General features: G+C 40.9%; 1 protein-coding gene across 1 annotated transcript; it reads left to right on the top strand.

Moving 5' to 3' along the window:
* Positions 1-911: 911 nt before the first annotated feature.
* On the top strand, positions 912-25,401 carry s1pr5b (sphingosine-1-phosphate receptor 5b). Its single transcript, XM_028822956.2, has 2 exons — positions 912-1,037; positions 20,965-25,401. Exon 2 carries the CDS (start codon positions 21,267-21,269, stop codon positions 22,425-22,427), a length of 1,161 nt encoding a protein of 386 aa, XP_028678789.1. The 5' UTR covers positions 912-1,037; positions 20,965-21,266; the 3' UTR covers positions 22,428-25,401.
* The last annotated feature ends 834 nt before the right edge of the window (positions 25,402-26,235 follow it).

The raw sequence follows: 26,235 nt of genomic DNA, 5'->3' as shown, positions 1-26,235 counted from the left end.
ACTCAACTCCACCTACTGGGACCAACCCAGTGGATCCCAATGGGTGGAGGCTCCAGACGGCAGAGATATAAATGTGACACAGGTTGGGAAACACTGCCATCGACAAATCCAAAAATAAATGATGCATATACCCAACATAAATAAAAGAATCAACAATGAACAAAGGAGACATAAAACTTGAATCTGAACCCCTGCCAGGGGAGGATCCCTGACTGAGACATGGCAATTATAGTGTTTGTGTTTACACATTTTGTAAATAAAATATACACAGTACTAAACTGCTAATTCAAAGTGACATTCGTTTACCTAATATCTGTTTTAAACTGCTAGTTTTCTTTGGCATCATTTATCAAGACTTGTTAAACTCTATACAAAATGTATACCTCTACTGTACATGAATGGGAATAACTAAATTCGGTTCATAATCTATTTAAACTACCAGATTGTAAACAGACTGTAATGCTGGATCAATACGTAAAATAGTCACAATCCTACATTTATAAAACTGTTATGTTATTGACTTGGTCATGACACCGGGGGGTAGGGACCGCAATTTACAGCTTCGCCTTGGACAGCAGAACTGCTCGAGCCGGCGTGGAAGTAACAGCTTGGTTAGCCAAAGTAGGAATCTTATTAAAAGAAAAAGCTGGTTGCGAAAAAAACCTGCAGCCAGAAGGGGCTCACCCCAAGCACCGAACTTGAAGTTGAGATTCACGGCTATAGAGCACTTCGGAATATTCCGAGTTTTTGCTTTCCCGCGTTCATTATCGTGAAGAGGACAGTCGGATTCGTGCGCCTCGCTTTCCACGATTTTCTTTGAAAAGTGAGTTCGTGTTTTTCAGGCACTGAGGACTCCAATGGGCACGCCTCTCTTTCTCTTGTTGACCACGCCCCCACTAGAGCAAACGACCGACATGCTGGGCGGAGCAGTGTCAGACTGGCCGGTGGAGAGTTAAGTTTAGCAAACGTCCTCCGCCTCGTCTCACCGAGAGTTTTCCGACAGTCCAAGAGTTGAGGCGACTGGCGTGCACGTCAAGGTAAGAGATTTATTTCCATCTCTGTGTGAGCTCTGGAAGAAAGACTCATAGGGGGACTTCTCAGTAAGTTAGAAAGCTATTAGACATCTAAACTGGTGGGCATGAGGTGTTATTACGGAGTCTCGGATACATTTTGAATCCCATTTAAGATGCAGCGCCATCCTCCATTTATGAGAAGAGGAGTCTCATCCAAGGGCTGGACTGAACACTACTTCATCAGACAACATAAGGGAATTTTACAATCATGACCCGCAAGTCTTTACGCCACCAGAGCTGAGCCACGCGAAAAACAAGCACACTGATTGGAGTGAATCGGGATCGAAGCCGCGTTATTACTTACTTTTGGGACCGCTTGGTCAATCGTTCAAGACGTCTTGTCGGCCCATAAGAGTTTCGGAAAATTCACAATGCACAGTTAAATGGAGTTGTTGACATGTACTAATTTTAAAACTTGCACCACCGCTCATCGACCGATTTCTTGTGCGCACAATCCGAGAATGACTGGTTTCGATTAATATTATCTGAAAGCTCCCGGGTTTAGAATATAGAGTAGAGGTTTCGATATAACTAATCCCCCCACCATTTTTTTAAATTAAGCTTTATAAACGCAACATTGCAGATTTTCAAGAAGAAGGTCATTTTGAAAGTTTGCGCCAGATTGTTTGCCCAGTCTTTATGACCGCCTGCCGAGATCGAGAATTGAGACTTAGGAGTATGTTTTATGACTCAGGCAAAAACTCTGATTTCTCTTCAAAGTTCATACATAGTACACAAATATAGTACAGGGTGCTCTTGTAATACGTCATTGTTATTAATATTTTTAGTTTTGTTATTTTTAATATGGTTCGCTTACGTATTGTTATTCATATAGCAAGTCAATGCAGATATATAGAGTCATATTTTATCATAACTTCGATATTTTTATTAACTTATATGGCTGATGCCCATATGCGAGATATAATTAGTTACGCATTTCTTTTGGTTGTCCAACAGGCAGATGAAGTGACTCACTTATGGTCACGCAGTCTTACTAGCAGGATTCGAACCTACAGCCTTAGGGTGTGAAGTCCAAAGCCCTAACACTATACGTCAAATGATTAAAGAAATGAAGTTAAATGTAATGAATTATTTTTGTATTATTACGCTTCCGTTCTTGTCTTTAGCCTCGTCTGTTCCGCTAGCTAAATAACCAGTACTTCTAAAGAGACTTCAGGGTGGTTTTTAACACCAATGTAACGAATGATGCGTAGGGGTGATTGCATGGAATTTGAAACCCCAAGCAGTGTGAAAAGCATTACTCAAATGCGCAATGAAGCTTCATACAAACCTGTAATGAACTCCACATTGGATTGGTGTTGGCATTACTAACATCCATCCATTATCCAACCCAGCATCGTGTTTTAAAAAATTAAAATAATAAAAAAAGAAGCATCTTTTAATTTGGGGTGGCACGGTGGCGCAGTGGTACCGCTATTGCTGTCTTAACATGGAAACCGACGATCACGTCCCAGGTGTTCCCTACGTGGAGTTTGCATGCTCTTCCCCAGGTGTTTCCGCTTCCTTCACAGTCTATTCTAATACTTGTGTGTGTCCACCCTGCGATAGACTATTGCCCTGTCCAGGGATTGACCTGCCTTGCACCAGATGCTTGGTGAGAGGCTCCAGCTTCCCTGCTTCATAAGAAGGATTAGAAGACGGGTCGATGGATAACGTATCGAAGTAAGGCATTGCTACTCAGTAATGTTTGTGGGTGAGTGTGTTCGCCCTACGATAGACTGGCACCCTGCACAGGCAGTGATCCTGCCTTGCACCCAATGCTACCAGGAATTGGCTGCAGCTTCCCCGCGATCCTGCTCAGGATAACCGAGATTTTAGATGGACGGATTTTTTGATTAAAAACGTATTTTAAATACAAACAGCATTGTTTTTTATTTAAAAAAACAACCGACTGACAACAGATCTATTATGTAAATGTTTATCTATTATATAGTGCCATTCATGTATATCTATCTAATCTGCAAATTACTCGCGAACGAATGAGCCCAACACTTTGATCGTAGTCTTAATCGAAAGTTTATGACCTGAAATGTTCTGGGAAAAAAAAAAAACTCCCTGGAACCGGCAAACTGGTGGGCAGAAATGTTATTGTGGTGAAGGCACGGCCCCCTCAAGGCCATCTGGGACGCTACGTACGTGTTCAGAATTCAGATTTAAGTGCAAGTTCTTTGCATTGTATTTCAGACCCGTTGATTTCACTATACACTCATAAAGGGAATGGCTCTGAAATGACTCTTTATTGTGTGGTGTGGTTCCTCGTGGATGCATTCCTTAAGAAAGAGCCATTCTGCCAAAGGTTCTTTGCATACAAAATCGGTTCTTTGGGCTTTGAAAATATTTTGTGGACAAAAGAGAAATGTTTAATGTGTTGTAATGATCGGAGAAATCGAGACGACTTGAATTGAGTCCGGGCTATTGCATGCAGCAGAAGTCTCTTTAAAATCATGAACACGATGGTATTTTATAAATCTGTTATCACCTATTTATGGTTATTTATGTAGATCTTTTATGGACCTAAATAAATAAAAGCTCAGAAGCTTCATGTGGATGGTTCTTTTGGGATCCAGAAACGGATTCCGTGTGGCATCGCCCTGCAGATCACTTACACACTATTTATTTTTAAGAGTGTAGTTGTAATGATTATGAATAAATATTATTGCATTTAAGACAGAACATCCTCAAATCCTGGAACCAAACCTGGAAAAGACACCCGTCCATCTTAATTCGGGAGACACTTTCTCAAAGATTTTAAAGCGTGAAATTAATCTTTTTGATAACGACTTTATAACAAACGTGTTAACAATACAGATAATAGTATGAAGCGTTTACTAGTAACTACCTCAAACAAAGAAACGTATGACGGCTTGCATTGAAGTTGATGGTTAAATGGAGACGCGTGCTTTCCTCATCGGCGTCTGTTTAAATTATCAGACATTCTGTACTGTGGGGACGGGAGAGTAACGCGCATGGCCACACTGTCAGACTGCAGTGTGTAAACGAACAAAGTGTGTGTGCATCTGCGATTTTTAAAAACATTATTAGTAAAGCCATCACATTTATGAAACATATGAACATTGCTCTATAAAAAAATACACATTATCTCTTCAATGTAAAAAATGCCAATTATAAGTTTTTAGAAAAGAAAACTTCGAAGACTTTAAGATACAAGTACTATGGTGTATCCATTCACCTGTGATCTAACCTGCTTAATCCGGTCCGCTCGAACGGACCACATGCCCACCCTGCTGCCCGGGGGATCTGCCGCTGCTGCGGGGTGGGGTAGCAAACTGAAGCCCGTTAGAACAGAAATGAGCGGATCTACTCTCTGAACGACCACGGAGCTCTGGGGCGCTTTTGTGCGGTTCCCCGTTGAACCATTGCTTGACAAAGAATTACTTCATACTGGCATGGGTTCATTGCATGTGAAGTTTGCTCTTTGGGCTTTGAAAAGTTTCCTATTATGTGGACAAAACACATTTTTAGCAGATGAAGAAAACCTGACCTGAGCCTGTGTGATTGTATGTGGCAAGAGTCTTTTTAAAATCAGGAACTCTCCGGGATTTCAAAAGTCGGTTATCCATTCATAGTTATTTACGAAAACTGTTACAGATCTAAATAAAGGTTTTTGGGAACGTCTTGTGGATGGCTGTTTTGGGAGCCATAAACGGTTCTCTTCTGTCAGAAACGCTCTGACACCTTTACTTTTAAGAGTGTTAAAAAATAAAAAATACCGATTTGGATGGTCAATGCGTTTCAAAATGGATCATTTTCCCCATTAATACTTGAATAATATGCGTAATAAATGATTGAATTTATTCATAGTGCTGGTTACAAATTCATTTTTAAGAACTTTGTATTTATTGAAGACGTCTGTTAATGTTACTGCATTCTTTTCGGGTGCTTTATGAAGACCATTAAGAAAAGTACACTTTCTAAACTTTTGGTTAAAAAAAAAAACAGAAAATACGAAAAACTGGATATATGGCATTTGTTAATTTGAAATCATCACTTGTTTGTAAAGTGCATGTGACTGCTTATGGAATGATAACATAAAGACTGAGAGATTAGTCTTCTTCTGTTTTCTCCCACATTCCAAAGTATAAATTATTATATAGTGACTTACCGATCATGTAATAATTTTTTACATATCAATCTATCGCATAGTGCTCTTTACATAGCGTCTTTTATATACCCATTATATAGTGAATTTTCTACATATCTATAAATTCTATAGTGGCTTTTACATAGTGTCGTTCATATCTGCTAGTGCCTTTCACATTTGTGTATCACATAGTGCCTTTTCTACAAATCTATTACATAGTGCCCTTAGTCTCATTCATACCTATTATATAGTGCCTTATCTATTTTTTTCTAAAAGACATCCACTTTATATTGGTAATTGGGTCTTTTTTTCCCCGAAGTCGGGAAGTGTAGGTGGATGTGGTATATCTGACAAAGAACTATCTTATACTAAAGGTGGATGTGGTAACGTGCCCTGCAATGGGCTGGCATCACACATACTCTTAAAAATTAGAGATGTCAAAGTAGTTCTTCAGAGTAATGTCCTAGGGGAACCATTTTTGGTTTTCAAAAGATCCATCCAAACGAAGGTCCCAGAAAGAACCGTTTATTTATTTAAATCTGTACCAGTTTTCATGAACAGATGATAGCAGATTTGTGAATCCCAAATGGGCTCCTGATTTAAAAGGACTCTCACTGCATTGAATAACTCAGGCTGAGTTCAGGTCTTCTGGATCTCTCAGTATCCTGCTATGTAGCCTATTGTACATTAAAGTTTTCTGTTTTTTCCACATATTAGAGACGTTTATCAAAGCACAAAGAACCAACTTCATAGGTAAAGATACCTTCCCAGAATAAAATGGCAATAAAATGTCTTTGGGACAGCCTGGAAGAAGCCTGGGTCAAAGAAATCAATGGATGCTGGTAGAATTCCATAGGCTATGTCCAGAAAAAATAACTTGGTGTTATACACTGCATTGAGATAATTATGACATGAATAATGGCCTAAATACATTTGATACATTGCTATTAAAAGATTAAACCTATTCAGTATAGAATTTCAGTTTGAAATTAATATTAACAGATATCCACGTTTTCTTATTTTTAATTCTCCATGTGCACTGTGGCCTACAAGCAAATTATAAATACTTGCAGTATTCTTTTTATGTACAGAATGTAAGTGCCATTGTTAAGGCGTTAGTTCATTAATATTAAGTTCAGGAGTTCAACCAAACTCCACATACTTATTTATCTTCTTGCTGCAGGAGAATCATTACAGTTACATACAATCGGTCATTTCTTCATGAGTTTAGAGTGGGGGGTACTTGTCTCTGCTCCACAAGGTCTACAGTGGCTGCAGGTTTTCGCTTTAAGCAGTTTCTTCATTAGAACCCATTTATTTACCACTAAAGCAATAGTTTGTTTTTTTGTGTGTGTTTTAGTTAAGCCATTTGTTACGATTCTGATCCCTTCACTGCTCATTTTAGTGTTCAGCTTCTACATTAAGGTTGTAAGTGTTTTTTGTTTGCTTAAGCAGCCGTCAGTTAACAATGAGGTGCAAATAGCTAAGCAGCCAACAGCTCCCTCGCTAACGTACATCCCTGTAAACCCGTACACCATGAAGTATCCATATTAATAAAATATTCTGAAATGAGTAAGGGAGCAGGGAAGGACCACCAAACATATGGAGAAAGTTCTCATAGGACAAAAAATATACAATTTTTGTCTTGGAAGAATGAAAACAAGCCATATAATTAAATAGTAAGTTTTGTTATCTGCTAAGCCCAGCTTTTAATTATGAAACTGTTTGGAATGAAAACCTGCGGCCACTGCAGCCCCAGGAGAAACCCCTGGTTTAGAGCAAATTATGAATAAGTAGAATGTTATGGAATCACATTTTAGTTCAAGAGTACAGCAATGCATAGTTCAATGGAACACTTAAGGAAATGGAGCCGCACGGGGGCACAGCACCTCGCAACTCAGAGACCAGGGTTCAAGTCCTGGGTGGAGTTTGCATATTCTCTGCACAGTTCAAGGACATGGAGGGTAGCTGGTTTGGCGATGCTGAATTAGACCCTGATGTGTGTGTGTGTGTGTTTGTGTGTTCACCCTGCGGTGGGCTGGCATCCTATCCAGGTATTGTTCCTGCCTTGTGCCCAATGCTCGTTAGGACTGGCTGCAGCTGCCATGCCACCCTCACATGGTTTGGGCAGTGGATGGATGGATTTTAAAATTATTACTTTGGTTTTCTGCTTTTGTAAAAAAAAAAAATGTTTACATGTAATGAATATTTCTGTCTTACAGTCCTCGTTAGTCACTTGTGCCCCATTAGATGTTGAAGTAGTTGCATTCTTTTACCAAACAAAAACAAAACAAAAAGTTTCCTTAATTAGTAACCCCATTTTTATTAATATAACATGGAAAGCCTGGTTGGGTTGACGTATATTAAACCTGAGAGGGGTGGCACAGTGGTAGTGCTGCTATACCTCATAACAAGGAGGCTACGGGTCATGTCAAAGGTCCTCCTTCCGTGGAGACTGCATGTTATACAGGTCAGGTGAACTGGTAATGCTGAACTGGCCTGAGTGTGTGCTTGTATGAGTGTGTGGTGTGTGTTCACCCCTTGTGCCTTGTGCTTGCTGGGATCTGCTCCAGCTTCGTCACATCCCTGCTCAGGATAAAGCAAGTTTGGAAAAGGATGAATGGATAAACATAACGAACCTCAAATCCACTTAGTGAAAGGGAAAGGTGCTATATGAATAAAATGTATTATTATTAGTCCCAATAGTGCTGAGCGCAAGGCAGAAACCAACCCTGGACAAGGTGTCTGTCCACTGGGAGGGTCACTCACGCAGAACGTCAAATTAGAGCTGCCATTTAGCCAACACACACAGCTTTGTAAGAAAATAAAAATGGAGCAACTGGGAGGAAACCTCACATGAGCACAAAGAGAAAGAGCAAACTCCACACCGATGATGACTGGGCAAGGCATTCTGACACAGGGTGTTGGATCCATAAGGCTGCAGCACTAGCCAGTGTACCAGCATGTTGTTAAGAATTAAATCTTCATAATAATAATAATAATAATAATAGACAGTGCAGGGGACTGAACACCTCAAGGTAGTCGGCTCCAGCTTTACCATTAGCCCACTTTGTGATCCTGAGTAAGTCAGTGTCTCTGCTGTTATTCTCATTGCGGAAACCTCTCATGGAATGGCTTCGACTACAGAAAGGTGCTTTATGCACCATAAAGTGTGGCCAAATGACTAGGCTTTATGTTACAGACGCTGCCCTTAAGCTCCCTTCACTGACTCACTGAGTGGGCCCATGTGGTTTATCAAACCAAACTTAGGCTGGAACATATCTTACATTTTGATGGAAAAGCATAATACGACATAAATTACAGCATCTTAATAGCTAAGTCGCTGTACTGGAAAGCACAATGGTGTCTGCTCATTCCTAGGCATTCAATTGCTGGGCTACCCCAAGTGACTTACTTCATTAGGGTGGACGCAATTGTAAAGTTCCTTTGGATAAAAGCAGTGAGAAGTCAAGCAAAATGACGCCTTTTATTGGCTAACTAAAAAAAATTACAATATGCAAGCTTTCGAGGCAACTCAGGCCCCTTCTTCAGACAAGATGTAATCATTCATAATTGATAATAATCACCAAATCATAATTAATTACATCTTGCCTGAAGTTGCCTTGAAACCTTCATCCATCCATTATCCAACCCGCTGAATCCGAACACAGGGTCACGGGGGTCTGCTGGAGCCAATTCCAGCCAACACAGGGCACAAGGCAGGAACCAGTACCGGGCAGGGTGCCAACCCACCGCAGGACCTTGAAACCTTGCATATTGTAATCTTTTTAGTTAGCCAATAAAAGGGGTCATTTTGCTTGATTTCTCACAACATCCATAATGGCTAACATGGTACAACACTCTAGTACTACTTTGGATAAAAGCTAAAGAAATGCAAATCTAATTTCAAAAAGACATCTTGGATTTCTGGTCTTTTTAAAAAGCAAGAGTTTACAGAGCAGTTAAATGTGACGGCCTGGTTTGGTTAATAGTTACAAACCAATTGCACCACTCGTATACTGTAGTGGTGCCAGTTTAAATGCACAAATTATGCCAACATCGTGCAAATTGTCCTAGAATGCTAAATTGTCAGCATTCTATTACTGTATGTGGTGAATTTCTCAAAATTTACAAACATATTAGCATTCAGACGCTGGCAATGAGGAATCCATTTCTCAACAAATATCTAAAGAAATGACCTCCAAATAGTACATGTAACAACATCAACAAGAACATTCATTTCTGTAGCACGTTTTCATACAAATGATGGAGCTCAAAGTGCTTTACACGATGAAAAAAGAAAAAAATATAAAAATTAGGCAATACTAATTAACAAAGAATAAAGCAAGGTCCGATGGCCAGGAAGGACAGAAAAAAAAAAAAAAGACTCCAGAGGGCTGGACAAAAAAAAAAAATCTACAGGGGTTCCGAGGCCATGAGACCACCCTGCCCCCTCTGGGTATTCTACCTGACATCATTGATCTCAATCAGTCCTCATGGTTTTCAGGCTTCACGTGGAAGAATTAGACGATGATGGTCATGTGGACCTCTGGCCTTCAATTTATCAATGAGAATTGATTGAATGTATTGACATCTTAATTCTGTATTTAGGGAATAAAGTCATCAAAAAAACACTAAAGGTATCGGCATCCGAACACTGTATATAAAAGAATCCATTTTCAGTTACCGCTTGGCAATGAAAGATAACAGCTTTAATAAAATTCAAAACGGAAGTGTCAAATTATTTTTAATCTCTTTTTAGTTACAATACAGTACAGTGTGGCGTGGTGGTTACGACTTTGAACCGCAAACCCGGACGGTGTGGGCTCAAATCCCATCGCTGACACTGTGTGACCCTGAGCAAGTCACTTCACCTGCCTGTGCGCCAACTGGAAAAAGGAATGCAAGTCACCTCGGATAAAAGCATCAGCCTCATAAATAGATAGATAGGTAGATACTTTATTAATCCCAAGGGGAAATTCACACACTCCAGCAGCAGCATACTGATAAAGAACAATATTAAATTAAAGAGTGATAACAATGCAGGTATACAGACAGACAATAACTTTGTATAATTTTAACGTTTACCCTCCCGGGTGGAATTGAAGAGTCGCATAGTGCGGGGGAGGAACGATCTCCTCAGTCTATCAGTGGAGCAGGACGGTGACAGCAGTCTGTCACTGAAGCTTCTCCTCTGTCTGGAGATGATCCTGTTCAATGGATGCAGTGGATTCTCTATGATTGACAGCAGTCTGCTCAGCACCTGTCGCTGTGCCATGGATGTCAAACTGTCCAGCTCCGTGCCTACAGTAGAGCCTGCCTTCCTCACCAGTTTGTCCAGGCGTGTCCCAGCACACCACGGCGTAGAAGAGGGCACTCGCCACAACCGTCTGATAGAACATCTGCAGCATCTTATTGCAGATGTTGAAGGACGCCAGCCTTCTAAGGAAGTATAGTTGGCTAGTAGATAATAATAATAACAATGCGATGTATTAGTTATAAGTTGATTAAAAATACAATATTGTTAATTGCCATTTAACAGAAAACTCTTTGTAAATGAGGAATTCAGTTTTAGTCTTTAGCTCACAATTTATGAAGAACTCGTCATTGCTACACGGTAATGGCTGCTACAGTAATTACACTGCGTCATTTTAAACTGAGACGACTTTTGAGGTCAAGGCATTTTATCTAAAAGCAAAGCTACTGTAACTGTTCCTGGCGCTTTAGTCATCCACCCATCCATCCACTCAGCCATCTGTCCAATCTCCTGTCCATCCATACTTTGGTTTTCTGTACCTGCTTCCTGTATTCGTCGGGTTCTTGTCATGACTGCGTTAGATGAAGTGCGCATGAAAATCCCCTTCACTTTATAGAATATGTACAGCAATTCATGACAATAGCAGTGCTTTCTTAATGACTTGAAACCCGAGATAAAAGAGCTAGAGGGTGATTTGTTTTAACAATCACAGCATGACATGAATACTCGGTGATTCCACCCAATTCTACCCAAGCAGAGAGACCTCACCCTCACAGATTACCAGCTACTTCATGATGGTTTCCGTGTTTTCTCCCCATTTCCTCACATGCCATCACTATGTAGAACACATGTTGAAATGCGCACATGTTGGGCATGCTTGTAATAATTTGGAAATTAGTGAAATAAAGGATTATTAAAGTCAAGAAGGTGGAGGTATTTTTTTTTAGTCGGTGGAATTTCTACAGATACTAATGCAGTTTGACTCAATTCTAAATACTCAGTCATTCATTCTATTTTGTTCTGCTGCAATTCATGGGAATTTGATTTGTCTTTACTGTGGTGTGGGAGGGGGGTACTTTTCTTCTCATATCAATGCATCATCAGATATCTGCCATAACTGGTTTCTGTAATATGCTCAAAATTAACCAGATGTGTCAGATACTAACTCTTGTGTTTTTCTTCATCCAGAAAATGTTGGCACAATATACTAATAGTAGAGCAGTGTGCAATGTGCTCGCCTCGCTCTTAGATCATTTCTTTGTTGTTGCCGTTTTGTTCTTTGTTTGAGTTTATTGACACGTATATGCATCGCTTGCACATCTCCACAGACTAGTGACAGTAGCACAGTACCAACAACAGATGGTGAAGGAAATGCCATCAAATTAAATGAAATGCCAGACAATATGAACTAGAACATTTGAGGAGATGGACATGTGAGTACCTGCCGAGTTGTCTTATGACCCGTCCCAAGTTCTACTGGTGCAGATGGCAATGGTCCTGAATGGAAGAGGCAGAAAGGCTGACAGACATTGGTGAGCTTTAAGTCCAGTCAAGTCAAGTGGCTTTATTGTCATGCCATCCATACACCGGACTGCAGCATGCAATGGCACTAATAACAGTCTCCAGGTCCACAATGCAGCATAGACACAAACACAGGTAAAGAAGTATACCATCCTATATAATGCAATGAAAAAGAGGTGGGCATTCATCACAGGAGAGGAGGGCACCTGGGTCAACAAGGCGTAAGGTACAAGGGCTTGAACCACTACAGTTCACCTCTTTGTGCAAGTCCTTGATATTCTGTCCACTTCAGGTGTCGGGTAAATTAACAGTGTTTATTGTGGTCTACAGTGTAGATCCCAAACCAACAGCACTTTCTGCTTTTCTTCCCATATAAGTAATATTTCTCGGACTGCCTTCTTCCATCTCTGAAACATTTCTAGACTTCGTCCTGTTCTTACGCAACACAGTACTGAAGTATTGGTTAACGCCCGAGTCACCTCTCGTATAGATTACTGTAATGCTATTCTATCTGGCATCCCACAAAAACATATCCACCGCTTACAACTTCGTCAAAATTCTGCTGCTAGGATAATAACCTGCTGTTCTAAATCCACTGAACATGTTACACCGATTCTCTCTCAGCTTCACTGGCTCCCCGTTAACTACAGAATACACTACACAATACCGCTTTTAACATTTAAAGCTCCCCACAGCCTCACTGATCTCCTCCAGACTTACACTCCTCTCACTCCCTCAGATCCTCATCTGCAGCTCGACTTTCTGTACCACACATCAAACTCAGTTCTATGTGAGCTCGAGCGTTCTCTCCTTGTGCTCCTCAACTCGGGAATTCTCTTCCCTCTCATATCCGTCATCTCGACTCAATAACACGTTTTAAAACTGTCCTCAAAACTTATCTTTTCAAACTGGCATACCAATTATGAATTTAACTCTGTTACTGCCTGTAATCTTTGTATGTTTGCTACTACCTCTGTACCCTCTTGCTTTTTGATTTTATCATTCTCTTTGTCTTTATTTGATTAATGTTGTTTAAATTCAATGCAAGGTGAACTTGAGTGTTAAGAAAGGCGCCTATTAAATAAATTATTATTGTTATTAGCATCTCATGTAAATCAACAAGCAGCCCTGGAAGGGGTGCCAGTTCATCACAGGGTTATTTTAAAATGCAGTAACAAAGGAATAAAACCTGAAGCATACCTAAAACAGGGACAGCATTCAGCTGACAGAGGTGAACAAAACAGCGTGACATTTTCAGAGGATTTGTGTGGCATTTTGTGCACATCCCAGGCATGCAGACTTGCTGCAGGGGATTGGGTGGGGCACGGCTGGCGATTGGTCACGTGAACGAATAGGTGGGACTGTACAGTCTAAGGTTAATGTAGTTTGAAATTAAAAGGACATTTCAGACTGGGAACCTGAACTCTGTCAGTGTCTTTTACAGTTTGTTACATCTTCAAACTGAAAAATAAACCTCATTTCCTTAAGGAAAATGATATGATTATTAAGGTGTGTATCATTTTGAGAATCAGGTCAGATCATACAGAACTTTGTGTTCTCATGGAGATATTTGGATTTTCACACAAGCTCTTTAAATAGATAGACACACACACACAAATAGTCTGAACACACATCAGAATGATGAAAAAGAAAAATGTCTGACTTGGCAGCCCCAGTTCCAGTAAGGTGCTATCCAGACATATTGCTGTTGGTATAAAGGACCCCCAGTCATGTTCCTTGACACACTTCTGCTGAATAATTCTTTGGCTGAACGTTCTCAGTGTTAAGTGTGTCACAGAGAGGATATGCAGCATTGTTCGTAATGGAACTCACTTTTGCTTTAAAATTTTCCCCTTCACTGCAACCTCCTGGGGGTTCAGAGTGCATCCCATAATTGAGCCTACCCTTTTAATTGGCTTGTTGATTCAGTGGGCCTCTCTTGAATAAATTCTTAACCATCTAACACATACCACATATACTGCTTCATTCAGTAAAAATATGACATATTCAGTTTGTAATTTCCATATGTTGGTAAAAAATATAGAAACAGGGAAATAATGGCTTACTTAATTAAGGTAGGAGTCCAATTAACAGACAACGTGGGATACGACAAAATCCTGCAGTCACAAGGGGTCCTGTGGACTGAACAATGAGGTACTATAGATAGTGAAAGGCACTATATAATGGATAGACAGATACACACACACACACTATAGTCTATGCACACACCAGAATGACTAAAAAAGGAAGAAGATGAAAAGGATAGAAATCTCCTAAATGGGCAGTCCCAGTGAAGCACCATCCAGGTATGAAGGAGCCCCAGTCACATTTCTTGACACATCACTGCTTAATAATTTGTTAGCTGAAAGTCCTCCATGTTAGTGTATGCCGAATTGTCCACAATGGCGCTCAGTTTTATTTTAATTCTTTCCTTCACTGCTATGTCCAGGATGTCTAATCCCATAACTGAGCCTGCTCTTTTAATGAGCTTGTGGATTCGGTGGGCCTCTCGTGAAATAATGTTAACGGCCCAACACACTACACTGGCCATCACAGAGTTGTAATAATAATAATAATAATAATAATAATAATTCTTTGCATTTATATAGCATTTTCTCATCAAAGCGCTCAGGCCCAACAGAGCAGAGTCCCTTTTAGCATTTATGGGATTCGAACCGGCAACCTTCCGATTGCCAGTGCAGATCCCTAGGGTCTGCTCTGCCCTTCATTCTCCAGTTCCTCTGTGTTATGAGACCAGTCCAACCTGTCATTGATATGGACCCCCAAGTACTCGCGGGGATGCACCACCTCTACCTCCACTCTGAGTGCATCAATAACAAGTTCCTTGGTTTTGCTGATGTTGAGTTGCAGAGAATTTGTTCTGCATCAAGAAACAAAGTTCTCCTCCTGACTCCTCTCCTGGGGCCTCATGTATAACGCAGTGCGTAGAACTCACACTATAACATGGCATAAGCACAAAAGCAGGAATGTGCGTACGCTCAGAAAAATCCAGATGCAGGAATCTGTGCGCACGCAAACTTTCACGTTCTTCCACTACATAAATCCCGATCAGCATGAAAAGTAACGCACGTGCACGCGCCTTCTGTTCCGCCCCAACTCCTCCCAGAATTACGCCTCTTTGAATATGCAAATCAATATAAATAGCCTTCTGTGAAAAGACAATGAGAAAAGCACAGGGGAAAATATAAGAATTTCAGCGAATACCAAGTGGAGGCAAAGGAAAAACGTACTATTTGTTGGTTTAAACAGTGGTATAATCAACAAAAGAAAGTTGATCGAGTGACAGAGTGTCGGAGAAACTCGAAAGCTCAAGTTCACAAAGTTGCACAGTGCCCGAAATAAAAAAGAATTCACATATCAAAGTCGCCGTGAAAAGGCAAGTCGTAGCCCACCGTCTGAGTGTCATACGAAAGCTTACTAGGGTACAGACAAAAAAAAAAATAGGCACACAGTGGGGAAAAAAGCACGAAATGTCAACTTTAATCTTGAAATTTCCACTTCAATCACGTAGTTTATTTTGCCATAAAAGTAGAACATCATAAACTTCATCTTAAAATCGTTTAATTTACTAGTTTCTCAAATCCCAATGTAACCAAAGTAGCACATTAAATGCTTTGTCCTGTATTTGATCTTCTATGTGTGTGAATCACTACCTGCTTCTTAAACGGGCTTTCTATTTCTCCGACCGGACACATAATCCATTACATTCGTGATATTACAGCTCTCTGAATAATTAAAATACTGAGATGGATACGTGATATCTTTTTCATGATGATAGGAGTTAAAGCATGTTATTAAACATGTCAACACGGTGGCGCAGTGATTGTTCATGTCTCACACAAGAGGCTTGCTTCGCCATGCACGACCTTCGATAAAATAATTTATCACAGCAGTACTGTCTCTTTCAAACGTACTAACCTCCAATTCCTGTCCTTACTTTTCTTTCTCCAAATACCCAATCGCCACACAATCAGCTCTGTAATAGACGTGAAGCCATCTGTAAGCTTAGAACGCCGATTCTTCAAAACTTTTAAGGAACATTAAATATCTTCGTAGTACATGTTTAATTATTCTATCCGTCTATCCTTCCAGTGTCGCGTCAGCACGAGCAAGAATACAGCGCAATGCAGGAACGATCCATGAACTAGCTAGCGCTGCGGCACTGTGTCCTCACATGTTTAATTATTAACAATACAGATTATTTAAATGAAGTTAAAGTTTTATCTGTATAATAGAAATCAACATATTTTGCTGCATTTCATCTTGAAAATGATATCGTCATCAATATGTAAATACGCGCTTTATAAAGTGGCGCAGGTTGTGTAATATTATAACTGTATCCCAAGTTTACAGTGAGGTGATTGTACTTATAAGTCCAAACAGTTCTACAAGGAGCACTTGATGGACTGATTTAGTGCATTTATAGTTCTTGGGATGAAACTTTTTCTAAACCGCAAAGTCCGTACAGGAAAGTCTCTGAAACATTTTGCCGTGGCTGAGTCAGCGTCTGCTTCATGCTGTATACCGATAATTCTCTTTCCGATCAGCTGCTGCTGTGATTCCCCACTCAGATACAGTGATATAAATACTCCGAGTGGTGCAGTGAGAGTAATATGGAAAAAGATGATCTGCTGTGGCAACCCTTAACGGGAGCAGCTGAAAGAAGAACAAGATGCATTGAGAGTAACAACGCTAAAGCAGTTATGGTATTTAGAATATTATGGCGATTCCCCTGGACCATGCAGTTAGTTTCAGTGTATTTATAAAGCCGCGTCAGGAATGTGGATCTAAGAAAGAAAGGGTGACCACACAGGAACAGTAGCATTGCTTTGACGCTGGGTGCCGCCAGTCTGCAAAACCGAGTGGAGAAATTGTGTAAGCCAGGGCATGAGGTACCGTGGAAATGTGCGTGGCTTTACGCCAAGTTTAGGTTTTATACATCGCGATTTGAGCGTGGAAACGTTCGTACGCAACATTTCTGTGCGTACGCACCGTTTATACATGAGGCCCCGGGTGTAAATTGACACAATCAAGCAACAAGATCAGCAACTACAGTCAACAAGTCTGACCTCCCTTATCAATGCATGCACCCCAGAAGTGCAGAATTATCAGAATGTCTGCAAGTGTCCTGACCTAGTGTTATATTTATAGTCGGAAGTGTACAGAGTGAAGAGTAAAGTAAACCGGCCTGGTCATTGTGCTGCTCCGGCATTGCTAAGTCTGTCCTCCAATCCCAGAAACTACGACCCGGTTTTTCCCAATGAAGTTTGTCTTGGTAAATCACTTTTGGGTGGGAGATTGAGCATGATCATTTGTGCTGTGAGTCTGCACAACCAACTGTGTGACCCGCCACCATTATAAACAATAGCAACCTGCTACCTACTGGTGGCAACTCGAGACCCATTTGGTGGTTGAGAAACACTGCTCAAAAAAAAAAAAAAACAGTCAAAAGTACTGTAGTCGTACATTAAAATGCTTGATAATCTTAAGGATGTAAAAAGACAGACAGAAATTTTATTTATTAATCGTGAAGGAGTTTGCAGAGTTGCAGCATCAGACAAAAAAGCCATAAATATACATCTAACAAGAATGATCATAATCTTAAGCATGCTAACACGTTTGCAATGCACATATAACAAGAATTATCTATAAGTAGATTAGCGAAGTGTAGGTGTTCACGAACTGTAAAGTGATAAGAACTGCACACGCGGTCAGTTGCACTTTTACAGTACAGGATGTCTCTCAATGTCAAGTATATGGCACATACTGACATTGTCTGCTAAGGTGTCTGCTAGGCCAGCTTAGTACTCTTCTGCACCCAGAGAACAAGACCACCTTGGCTGTTGTGACTGATAGCTGAAAGTAGAAACAACCTCACGTTGCCCTCTTTGGAGCAACGCAGCATCTCAGTCTGTTACTGAATGAGCTCCTCTGTTTAGCCAAGACCTCATACAAGAGGTCAGAGTCATTGACCAGAACGGTGAGCAGCTTCTTGAGTGACCGTCTCTTCTAACACATCCTCCAGTGAGTCCAGTCTGACTCCCAAGATTGGACCAAACAACTACTTTAATTTAGTCTGTTGACATCACCTGCACTAATGCCATTTCCCAGAGTACTACTGCATAGTAAATTATACTGTCCACCACGGACTGGTAGAAAACATGTAAGACTGACCTGCATCCACCAAACCACCTTAAACTGCTTAGGAAGTAGAGGGGATTCTGACCATTCTTGTATATGGATGGCCTCCATGTTGGTACTCTGTCATTTTGATGCACCCTGAGGTACTTGTATGATCTCACCACCACCACCACATCTTCACCATCAATGAGAACCAGGGGCTGAGTGGACTTGACCATCCTGAAGTCTACAATTATCTCCTTTGTCTTACTGATGTGGAGCCACAGGTGGTTCAATTTGCACCATTCAACAAACTCCTTCACAAGTGTCCTGTATTCATTCTCCTGTCAACCACTGATACGCCCAGCTATGGCTGTGTCATTAAAAAATGTCTGCAGATGACGTGATTCAGTATTGTATCTAAAGTCTGAGGTGTACAGGTTAAGCAGGAAGATAGCCAGTACAGCTCCACTGTGACCATGTCTGATACACTGTACTTAAGCCCCACAAACTGTGGTCTGCCAGTTAGGTAGTCCATCATTCAGGACATAGTGGTATTATCAACCCACACTGACCAGAGCTTCTCCCCAAGCAGTTTGGGCTGTATAATGTTGAATAAACTAGAGAAGTCAACAAACAAGACCCTCACCTTGCTGCCCTCTTTCTCCAAATGAGAGGAGGCTCAATTCAGCAGAATGATCGCAGCCCTGTCCCAACCCTATGTGGTCCCAGTAGGCAAACTAATAAGATGTGTGATACTATTAATGCTCACCTATACATCTTCTATATCCATCCATCCTCTTTCGCTTATCCGAGGTCGGGTCGCAGGGGCAGCAGCTTGAGCAGAGATGCCCAGACTTCCCTCTCCCCGGCCACTTCTATAGTAGATCTTTATTCTTTACAGAGGATTGTCATTATTCCATCTTCTAGCTGCTATCTGTACAGAAAAGATCCACAAAAGCGAACACTTAGTCATGACATGAAAGGAGTAACTATAGCAGGAAAGTAATAAAATACTGTGATCATAATATCAGAATCTTGGCACGATGTCTACTCTCTAAAACTGTTTAACTGTAAAGCACAGACAACTCAGTAAAATAAAGTTTGTGCTCTTGCCAGTTTGTAGTTGAAATGCTGCCCAGGTGCACGATAAAGAATGAAAATGAGACCTTAGCTCTGTTGTGGTGGTACGTTTGGAATTTACATTCACTTTTATTCAAACACCAGTCACTTATCATAAATGCATGAAGTAGAGGGCTGCACCACACGTATCGTGTCGGCATTGTGATTTTGATCAAAGTCATCAGCTGTAAATGCAGGACGTTTTTATGAAAAGGGTGAAAATGAAGGCCTTGAACTAACAGGTGCAACATAAAATCTAACATTCTACACTGCCAAAGCTCTTCTGCAGACTCGCTTAAAAATTTGCGGTAGAAGAGGCTCATTCAGGAAGTCGGGGATGGAAACAGAAGAATGACCTCAGATTGAGGACACAAAAGGAGCTGTGGCCTTCAAAATGACATCAAAATGTTCACGATTTTATTGATGCATCTGAATTGTCAAAAACAAAAAAAAGTGTCCCCTGCCCCCACCTTTTACAGGTTACATGTGCTCTGTCCTCAGCGAGATGTCTTAAGCAATATCCTTTCTCGATCATACTGTGGCCTGAACCCAATACTGCGAGTTGATTGGGCAGCCTTGTTCTTTAAACTCCAACATTCATACAACTCCAAAGCTGTAACACAAGGGTTCTCAAAGTGTGGTCCATGGAGCGCTGGTGGTCCAAGAGCATGTGGCAGGAGGTCTTGCAGAGGATTTTCTTGCAGATGATAATGTCTTTTACTTCCCTCTCTGATTCTGCTCTGTAATCTGAGCAAGCAAGGTAACTCATACAGTAGATTAGCAATATGAGAATTAGCTGACATCATATACCTGACAGTCAATAAGTTATAGACAACAGGTTTCTGCGTTCATGCTCCATGCTAGTAGATTTCTCGTAAAGTTCTGTTCAGACATTCAAACATTTGCAGCTTGTCTTTTCTATTTTTAGAATTCATGTAATGCTTCCTCTGTTAATGTTTGTTCTGCTTCGACACTTTAGCTGAAAAAGCTGCTAAAGACACACCAAATAGCTTCTGAACATTGCAAGTCAGTTGCTGACTTGAAGTTTTAGGTGTAGATGTAGGTGAATGTCCGCATTGAATACCCATAAGCTACTGCAAACGTGTTGCATTGTGTCCGCTTTGATCTTTGTGGTTACTACATAATTTTCAAACAGCCTTCACTTTTTGATTTACATTTTTACTTTACATGTACTTGTATTAAACTTCATCATCCACAAATCTGTCCAAGCATGTGTGCTGTCCAAGTCCCTCAGTAACAGTTTAGCGGATAGGCTTCTACCCGACACGCAGAAGTGACCCTGACCAGGATTAAGGATGTTTGGGAATGCTATATATTGTTTAAGGTGTTACGCAAAATATTAGTCAATCAAACTTTAGTTTATATGCCCCTGTTAATGGCGTACATTTAAAATAAACTGCGCAGGAAGTCACAGTAAAGAAAAAAAGAAAACCATGACAGATAAACATATTCGAGCAATACAAACAGCAGCTCTGCATACTGGAAGACTAACAAAGCACATAAGCCACATTTTGTAAAATACATACGTTTTTAATATTTTGGACCCAATTGGAACTGATCCTTTTTCTTTGAATTTCAAAGTGCAATATTGTGCAGCGACTGTGCTTTATTATAGTAGAACGTCTGCAGACTGAAAGACATAAATGGCTTGGAAATGTGGGAAACATTGTCGTTTTAAGTTGTTTTTGTTTGTTTTTTAATTGTAGGTTTCCTCAAAGGCGGCACAAGCACTACAACATCAACTGATCCCATGGCTTCCTGAGGAATAAGTGACACTTTGGCTCCCTCTGCTGGCAAGGAGGAAAGCACCGTAACCTGGATTGAGGGGCTTCTTCACCGCCTCGACTCTTCTTCTAGTTTAGGCACTTCTGATGACCACAGGACAGTGGCATCAAGTGCGAACACAAAATCCTGATTAACAAACTGGCTGTTAGACATTTCTTAGAAGGAACACTATGGACAGCACGGCTCTCCCTCATTAGGCAGTGAAAACACTGAGGCCACCAGCATGTCTAACTCAAGGGTGTACAGATTTTTTCGTGAATATCAGAACAATTCTGTTATTACCTTGCATTATAACTTCACTGGAAAACTTGGGGACAACAAATATTCAGGAGGACTAAAAGTTGAAGCAATATGTCTCTTAGTGATTTGTGTCTTCATAGTCTTTGAGAATTTTGTAGTTCTTCTTGCCATATGGAAGAACAAGAAATTCCATTTACCCATGTACTACTTACTTGGCAACCTGACCTTGTCTGACCTGCTTGCCGGGATAGCTTACATGATCAATATCCTTATGTCGGGCTCCAACACGCTGAAGCTTACGCCCGTGCTTTGGTTCATCCGGGAGGGAGGTGTTTTTGTCACGCTGGCAGCCTCTGTTATTAGTCTGCTGGCCATCGCCATTGAGAGGCACATCACCATGATCAAGCTGAAATTCTACCAGAGGGATAAAAAGTGGCGCATGTTTGCGCTGATTGCTGCCAGCTGGGCATTGTCGGTTTTCCTTGGTATCCTTCCAATACTGGGGTGGAACTGCATTGACGACTTGGAAGGGTGCTCCACTGTACTCCCGCTGTATGCCAAGAGTTACATTCTCTTCTGTGTGACCGTTCTTAACCTCATTCTGATTTCCATCATTTTCCTGTATGTGGGGATTTACAGAATTGTCAAAGTTAATTCTCAGCGGTTGGGCAACCTCAGGAAAGGAATGAGCAAAAAATCTCAGAAGTACATGGCTCTCCTCAAAACATTCACGATTGTGGTTGGAACTTTCATCGTCTGCTGGCTACCTCTCTTCATTCTGTTTATCTTAGATTTCAGCTGCAAGGTTCAAAAATGTCCCATCCTCTACAAAGCAGATTATTTCCTGGGCATTGCCATGCTGAACTCTCTCTTGAATCCCATAATATACACCCTAACCAGTAAAGACATGAGAAAAGCCATCCTGAAATTGCTCTGTAGACGCTGCCTAATGACAGAAGATGGGCAGGTGAACAGGTTTGGAATTCCATTTTTGGACTGCAACACTAGCAAAACAGACAAGTCCTCTTACCGGGTGGAAGGCATTGACAGCACGGTGTCTTCAGGAAATGTCACACCTTCACCGATCAAAGCTTTCTTGCCTAACATGAGCAGACTGGCAAAGGAGACCTTGCCTGTTCCATAGGTAGAGGGGCATCAGTAATCAGAGGTGGAGACGCAAGCTGAAGTTTTTCAAAGAGACAAGCAGCTCATATTCTTTTTTTTGTGCCCATTGTGGCCACTCTCCTCGCTCCTCTGTGAGGTGCGTCTAACTGCCATTGGCATCAAAGCCTTGGAGATTTCCTCTCGACTGCTAAAGGAACTCATAAATGTATGACTTTGTGGAGATGGCAAAAACACAGCAGGGCAGCATTGGTTTAGCCGCTTTTCCATCAAGTCGACAGCTCTATGAATAAAGTAAAAAACTTTGGGACTGGAGCTGCTAGTCTGAAGGTTATACTGGTGTTCTTAACAAGGTTGGAACAAGACGTTTTCTTAGCAGATATAACAGCATTAAGTGTTTGGGTTTTCAAGGCAGAGTGGACAAGGTTTCAGAAAATAAGTCATCCTATGTTTTAAGGCACTTCAGAATGTCCTTCATGTTAACACATGACAATTTCTGGGCACTTATGTAACTGTCAAGTTGATTTTTCCCCAAGAAAGGTCCTGAAATGTGCAATAAGGAGCCACACAGAGGTGGAATGAAGGCCCACAATGTACACTGAACTCAAGGAGAGCGGGCAGGGTTCTCAAATAGGCAGGGCTTTATTACCTATACGTATATAAGGTTTAAAATCAAGACCTTCTTGGACTAATGGTCCCCACTTGACATTTACCAACAAAACGGGCGCAAGCCAGTGTACTCCACTGTGGGTTGTTGAGGTTTATGTACCAACAATTTCTGTTAAAATGAGCAGAGTCTTTGAAGACGGGAGGGTGGGTTTCCTTAAATAGGATTGATCATTAAGGTTATTGGAAGCCATGATCCAGAACTGACCACCTTTTCAATCCTGAATAACCTTTCCACTATATATATCCTGTGATATACTGTATACACGTGTGTGTGTGTGTGTGAGTGAGAGAGAGAAGACGAGTCAAATGAAAACCTTGAAACTGCAATAGAAATACTCAACACTGCACCACTGTCATGTAGGCTGGCAACATCATTAGCAAAGCCATTAGGAGAGTCCAGCAGGTGGAAGCATGGTGCAGACAAGCTACGTGAAGTCATATAAAGATGGCAGCCCCACTGGAAACATGCAGCGAAGGGGAAAAACTTGTCCAACTTCCTCAGCAATGTGGAATTCTGTTGCCACAAGACAACAGATGAACCATCGAGCTGTGGCACATTGGAGGAGTGAAGTCTGGTGAAATGTAGCCAACAGACGACACCCAGAGATTTCCACTTCTTGGGACTGCTCAAAGTGGTGCCGGGCAGAGAGACTTTCACGTCCGATGAAGAGAGAGGTGCCGCATTTGGTAGACGAGTGGCTGCATGTGTGACCACAAGACTGTTCTTTCCAGAAGAATCCATGCACTTTAAGTGCTGGAGGACTTGTGTTGAATGCCATGGAGATCACGTAGAAAGGTGATGTGGCTGTTTTGCTGCAACATATTATGAAACAAAGTAAGGTTTCCATTTGACTCACCCTCATATATATTATAATTTTCAAAAAATTTCTGCACTTTATTTCTCAAAGTTTTTTTTTTAATATACGTTTTAGACATTTCAAATTAAGACCTTCTTAATACAGCCTCCCTGCCTTGCAGTACATGGTCTAAAACCCACTGAATGCATTCAGAAAAAGACAGCTTTTTGGATGAGTGCGACACCACTTACACACGCTGCTTCTTTCACCCTTGTTACCACTTGCAAAAATCGATAACGTCTCTAGTTGTGATTTCCTTTCATGTTACCATACTGTCAGTGCAAAACATGGCTCGAGCTGCTGCTTCTCTTTCTTCATAATGTGACTATCAGTGGTTTATATGAGTGCATCTGTTACACGTTCCTGACCATTGTTTACTATCACTATCCACTCTTAAATATTTCAGAGAGTTAAAGTGTTGTGCACTTGCCGAGTACGTGATCTGGTGTGAATTTCAGCTCTTAACACCCGCTTTCCACAAAGATCAACAATGCTTGTAGGTTATTACATCGGTGCAAATTGATAGACACTGAGTCACATATACATGATCTGGCAGAAACTCGCGCATTGGCGACAAGGGCAGCTGAGCCTAGCTGGCATCTTTTTCTTCCTCTCAGAGCTTTGTGTTAACAGCTGCCCTGAGAAGTCATGCAAAATGACACCTTTTATTGGTTAACTAAAAAGATTACAATAGGCAAGCTTTCGAGGCAACTCAGGCCCCTTCTTAAGGCAAGATGTAATTTACAATTTAATTCCATCTTGCCTGAAGAAGGGTCCCGAGTTGCCTCAAAAGCTTGCCTATTGTAATTTTTTTATAGTTAGCCAATGAAAGGGGTCATTTTGCTTGACTTCTCACTACATCCATAATGGCAAACACGGTAACAACACCCTAGTACTGCAGCTGCCCTGAGTAAATTTGAGCATCACTATCTACTCGCACACGCTGTGCAGGCGTAAGGCATTGTTCTGAGCGTGTAAACAGGTGCGAGCTTTATGTCCCTTAGCACCTGCTCCCATCAAGTACCACTCAACACTTCTCTGTTCCGTCTTTGCTGTAAACTGATAGACTTGCAGCTACATACGCGACTTTCACAATGGCAGTTAAGTAAAGCACCAGACAGTTACAATATTGCAAAGTCACAGTGGGCAACCTTACAAAAACAGCTCAGGAAAAAAAAATTGAGTGGAAATTTAATTAGTAGGGGTTCAAACAGCAAACACTTCTTAAAGCCTCAGTTAAGGCTACTGTTAATTAGCAAAAAAAAAAAAAACGGAACAGAAATGCCCCTGGAGATTTTCAGTGCCAAAATGAATTTAGAGGGCAGCAGCTTTCTGAGCAATGCTGGGGTAGGACATGAAAGATGAAGGTTTTTGTGGTTTCTGCATACAAAACAAGAGTGGCACCCTCACTGTGGTTAATTTTTTTATCCCCAAAATGTATTTATTTCCCTTTAAAAAGTGAGACCCCCCACCCAAAAAAAAGACATTTTAATTACCATGCACAAGACTCTTATCTTGTTCACCGGGCTAAAGGACATCCTCCTCACGGACGGAGTTAACAGATATGCTGTGAATGCACAATCATTTTGTTCTACATCTCATTATTTCATCTAAGACTGGTTAGAGAATGTCATATTCGCCCACTTAGTTCACATATAAGCCATGCTGCAATGTTCAGATATTAATATTATGCTGGGGTGGCACTGTGAAAGCCCCAGTGCTTTTCAATGAGGAGAGTGGAGGTGGTGCCCTGGGTGCTCCTCGTGTCCATGTGAGTTTTCAAAGACATGCAGATTAGGTGTACTGGCATTGCTTAATTGACCCTACGGTGTGTGTGTGTGTGTGTGTGTGCTTGGGAACAGTCCTCCTGTCTTTATAGTGATGTTGTCTTTTATATTTACTCTTAAAGCATTAATTACAACGCTTACTTTATGTATCAGTATGTCAGTTTTGTATATTTTTGTAAATAGATTTTTCCTTTTCTGTATTCATATGAATTTTACATTTCAAATGGTAAGAATCTTTAATTTATAAGCTGTTTTATAATGTATTTTTTATTAAAAGTAAATGAACACCTAAAACTGACATTGTGCACACCTTTCTTTCAGTTTTTTAAGTAGAACTTCACCTGCAAGCATGGAGTGGTGACCAGGCCATCCAAAAATTAGACCTCACCACCATGGCACTGACAGACAATGGCCTTCCAGATACTGAAATACGCCTTTGGCACAAGTGTGTTTTATTCCAAGAGTGTTCAGATCCATTTCACTTTCTGCACACTTTGTGTTTTAGATTTAACTTGAA

Source organism: Erpetoichthys calabaricus, chromosome 17 (genome assembly GCF_900747795.2).
Source record: "Erpetoichthys calabaricus chromosome 17, fErpCal1.3, whole genome shotgun sequence".
Lineage (NCBI taxonomy): Eukaryota > Metazoa > Chordata > Cladistia > Polypteriformes > Polypteridae > Erpetoichthys > Erpetoichthys calabaricus.
This window is presented reverse-complemented; position numbering and strand designations above follow the sequence as displayed.

Excerpts from the sequence above, each read along its gene's own strand:
- s1pr5b (XM_028822956.2), top strand. The coding sequence starts at position 21,267 with ATGTCTAACTCAAGGGTGTACAGATTTTTTCGTGAATATCAGAACAAT.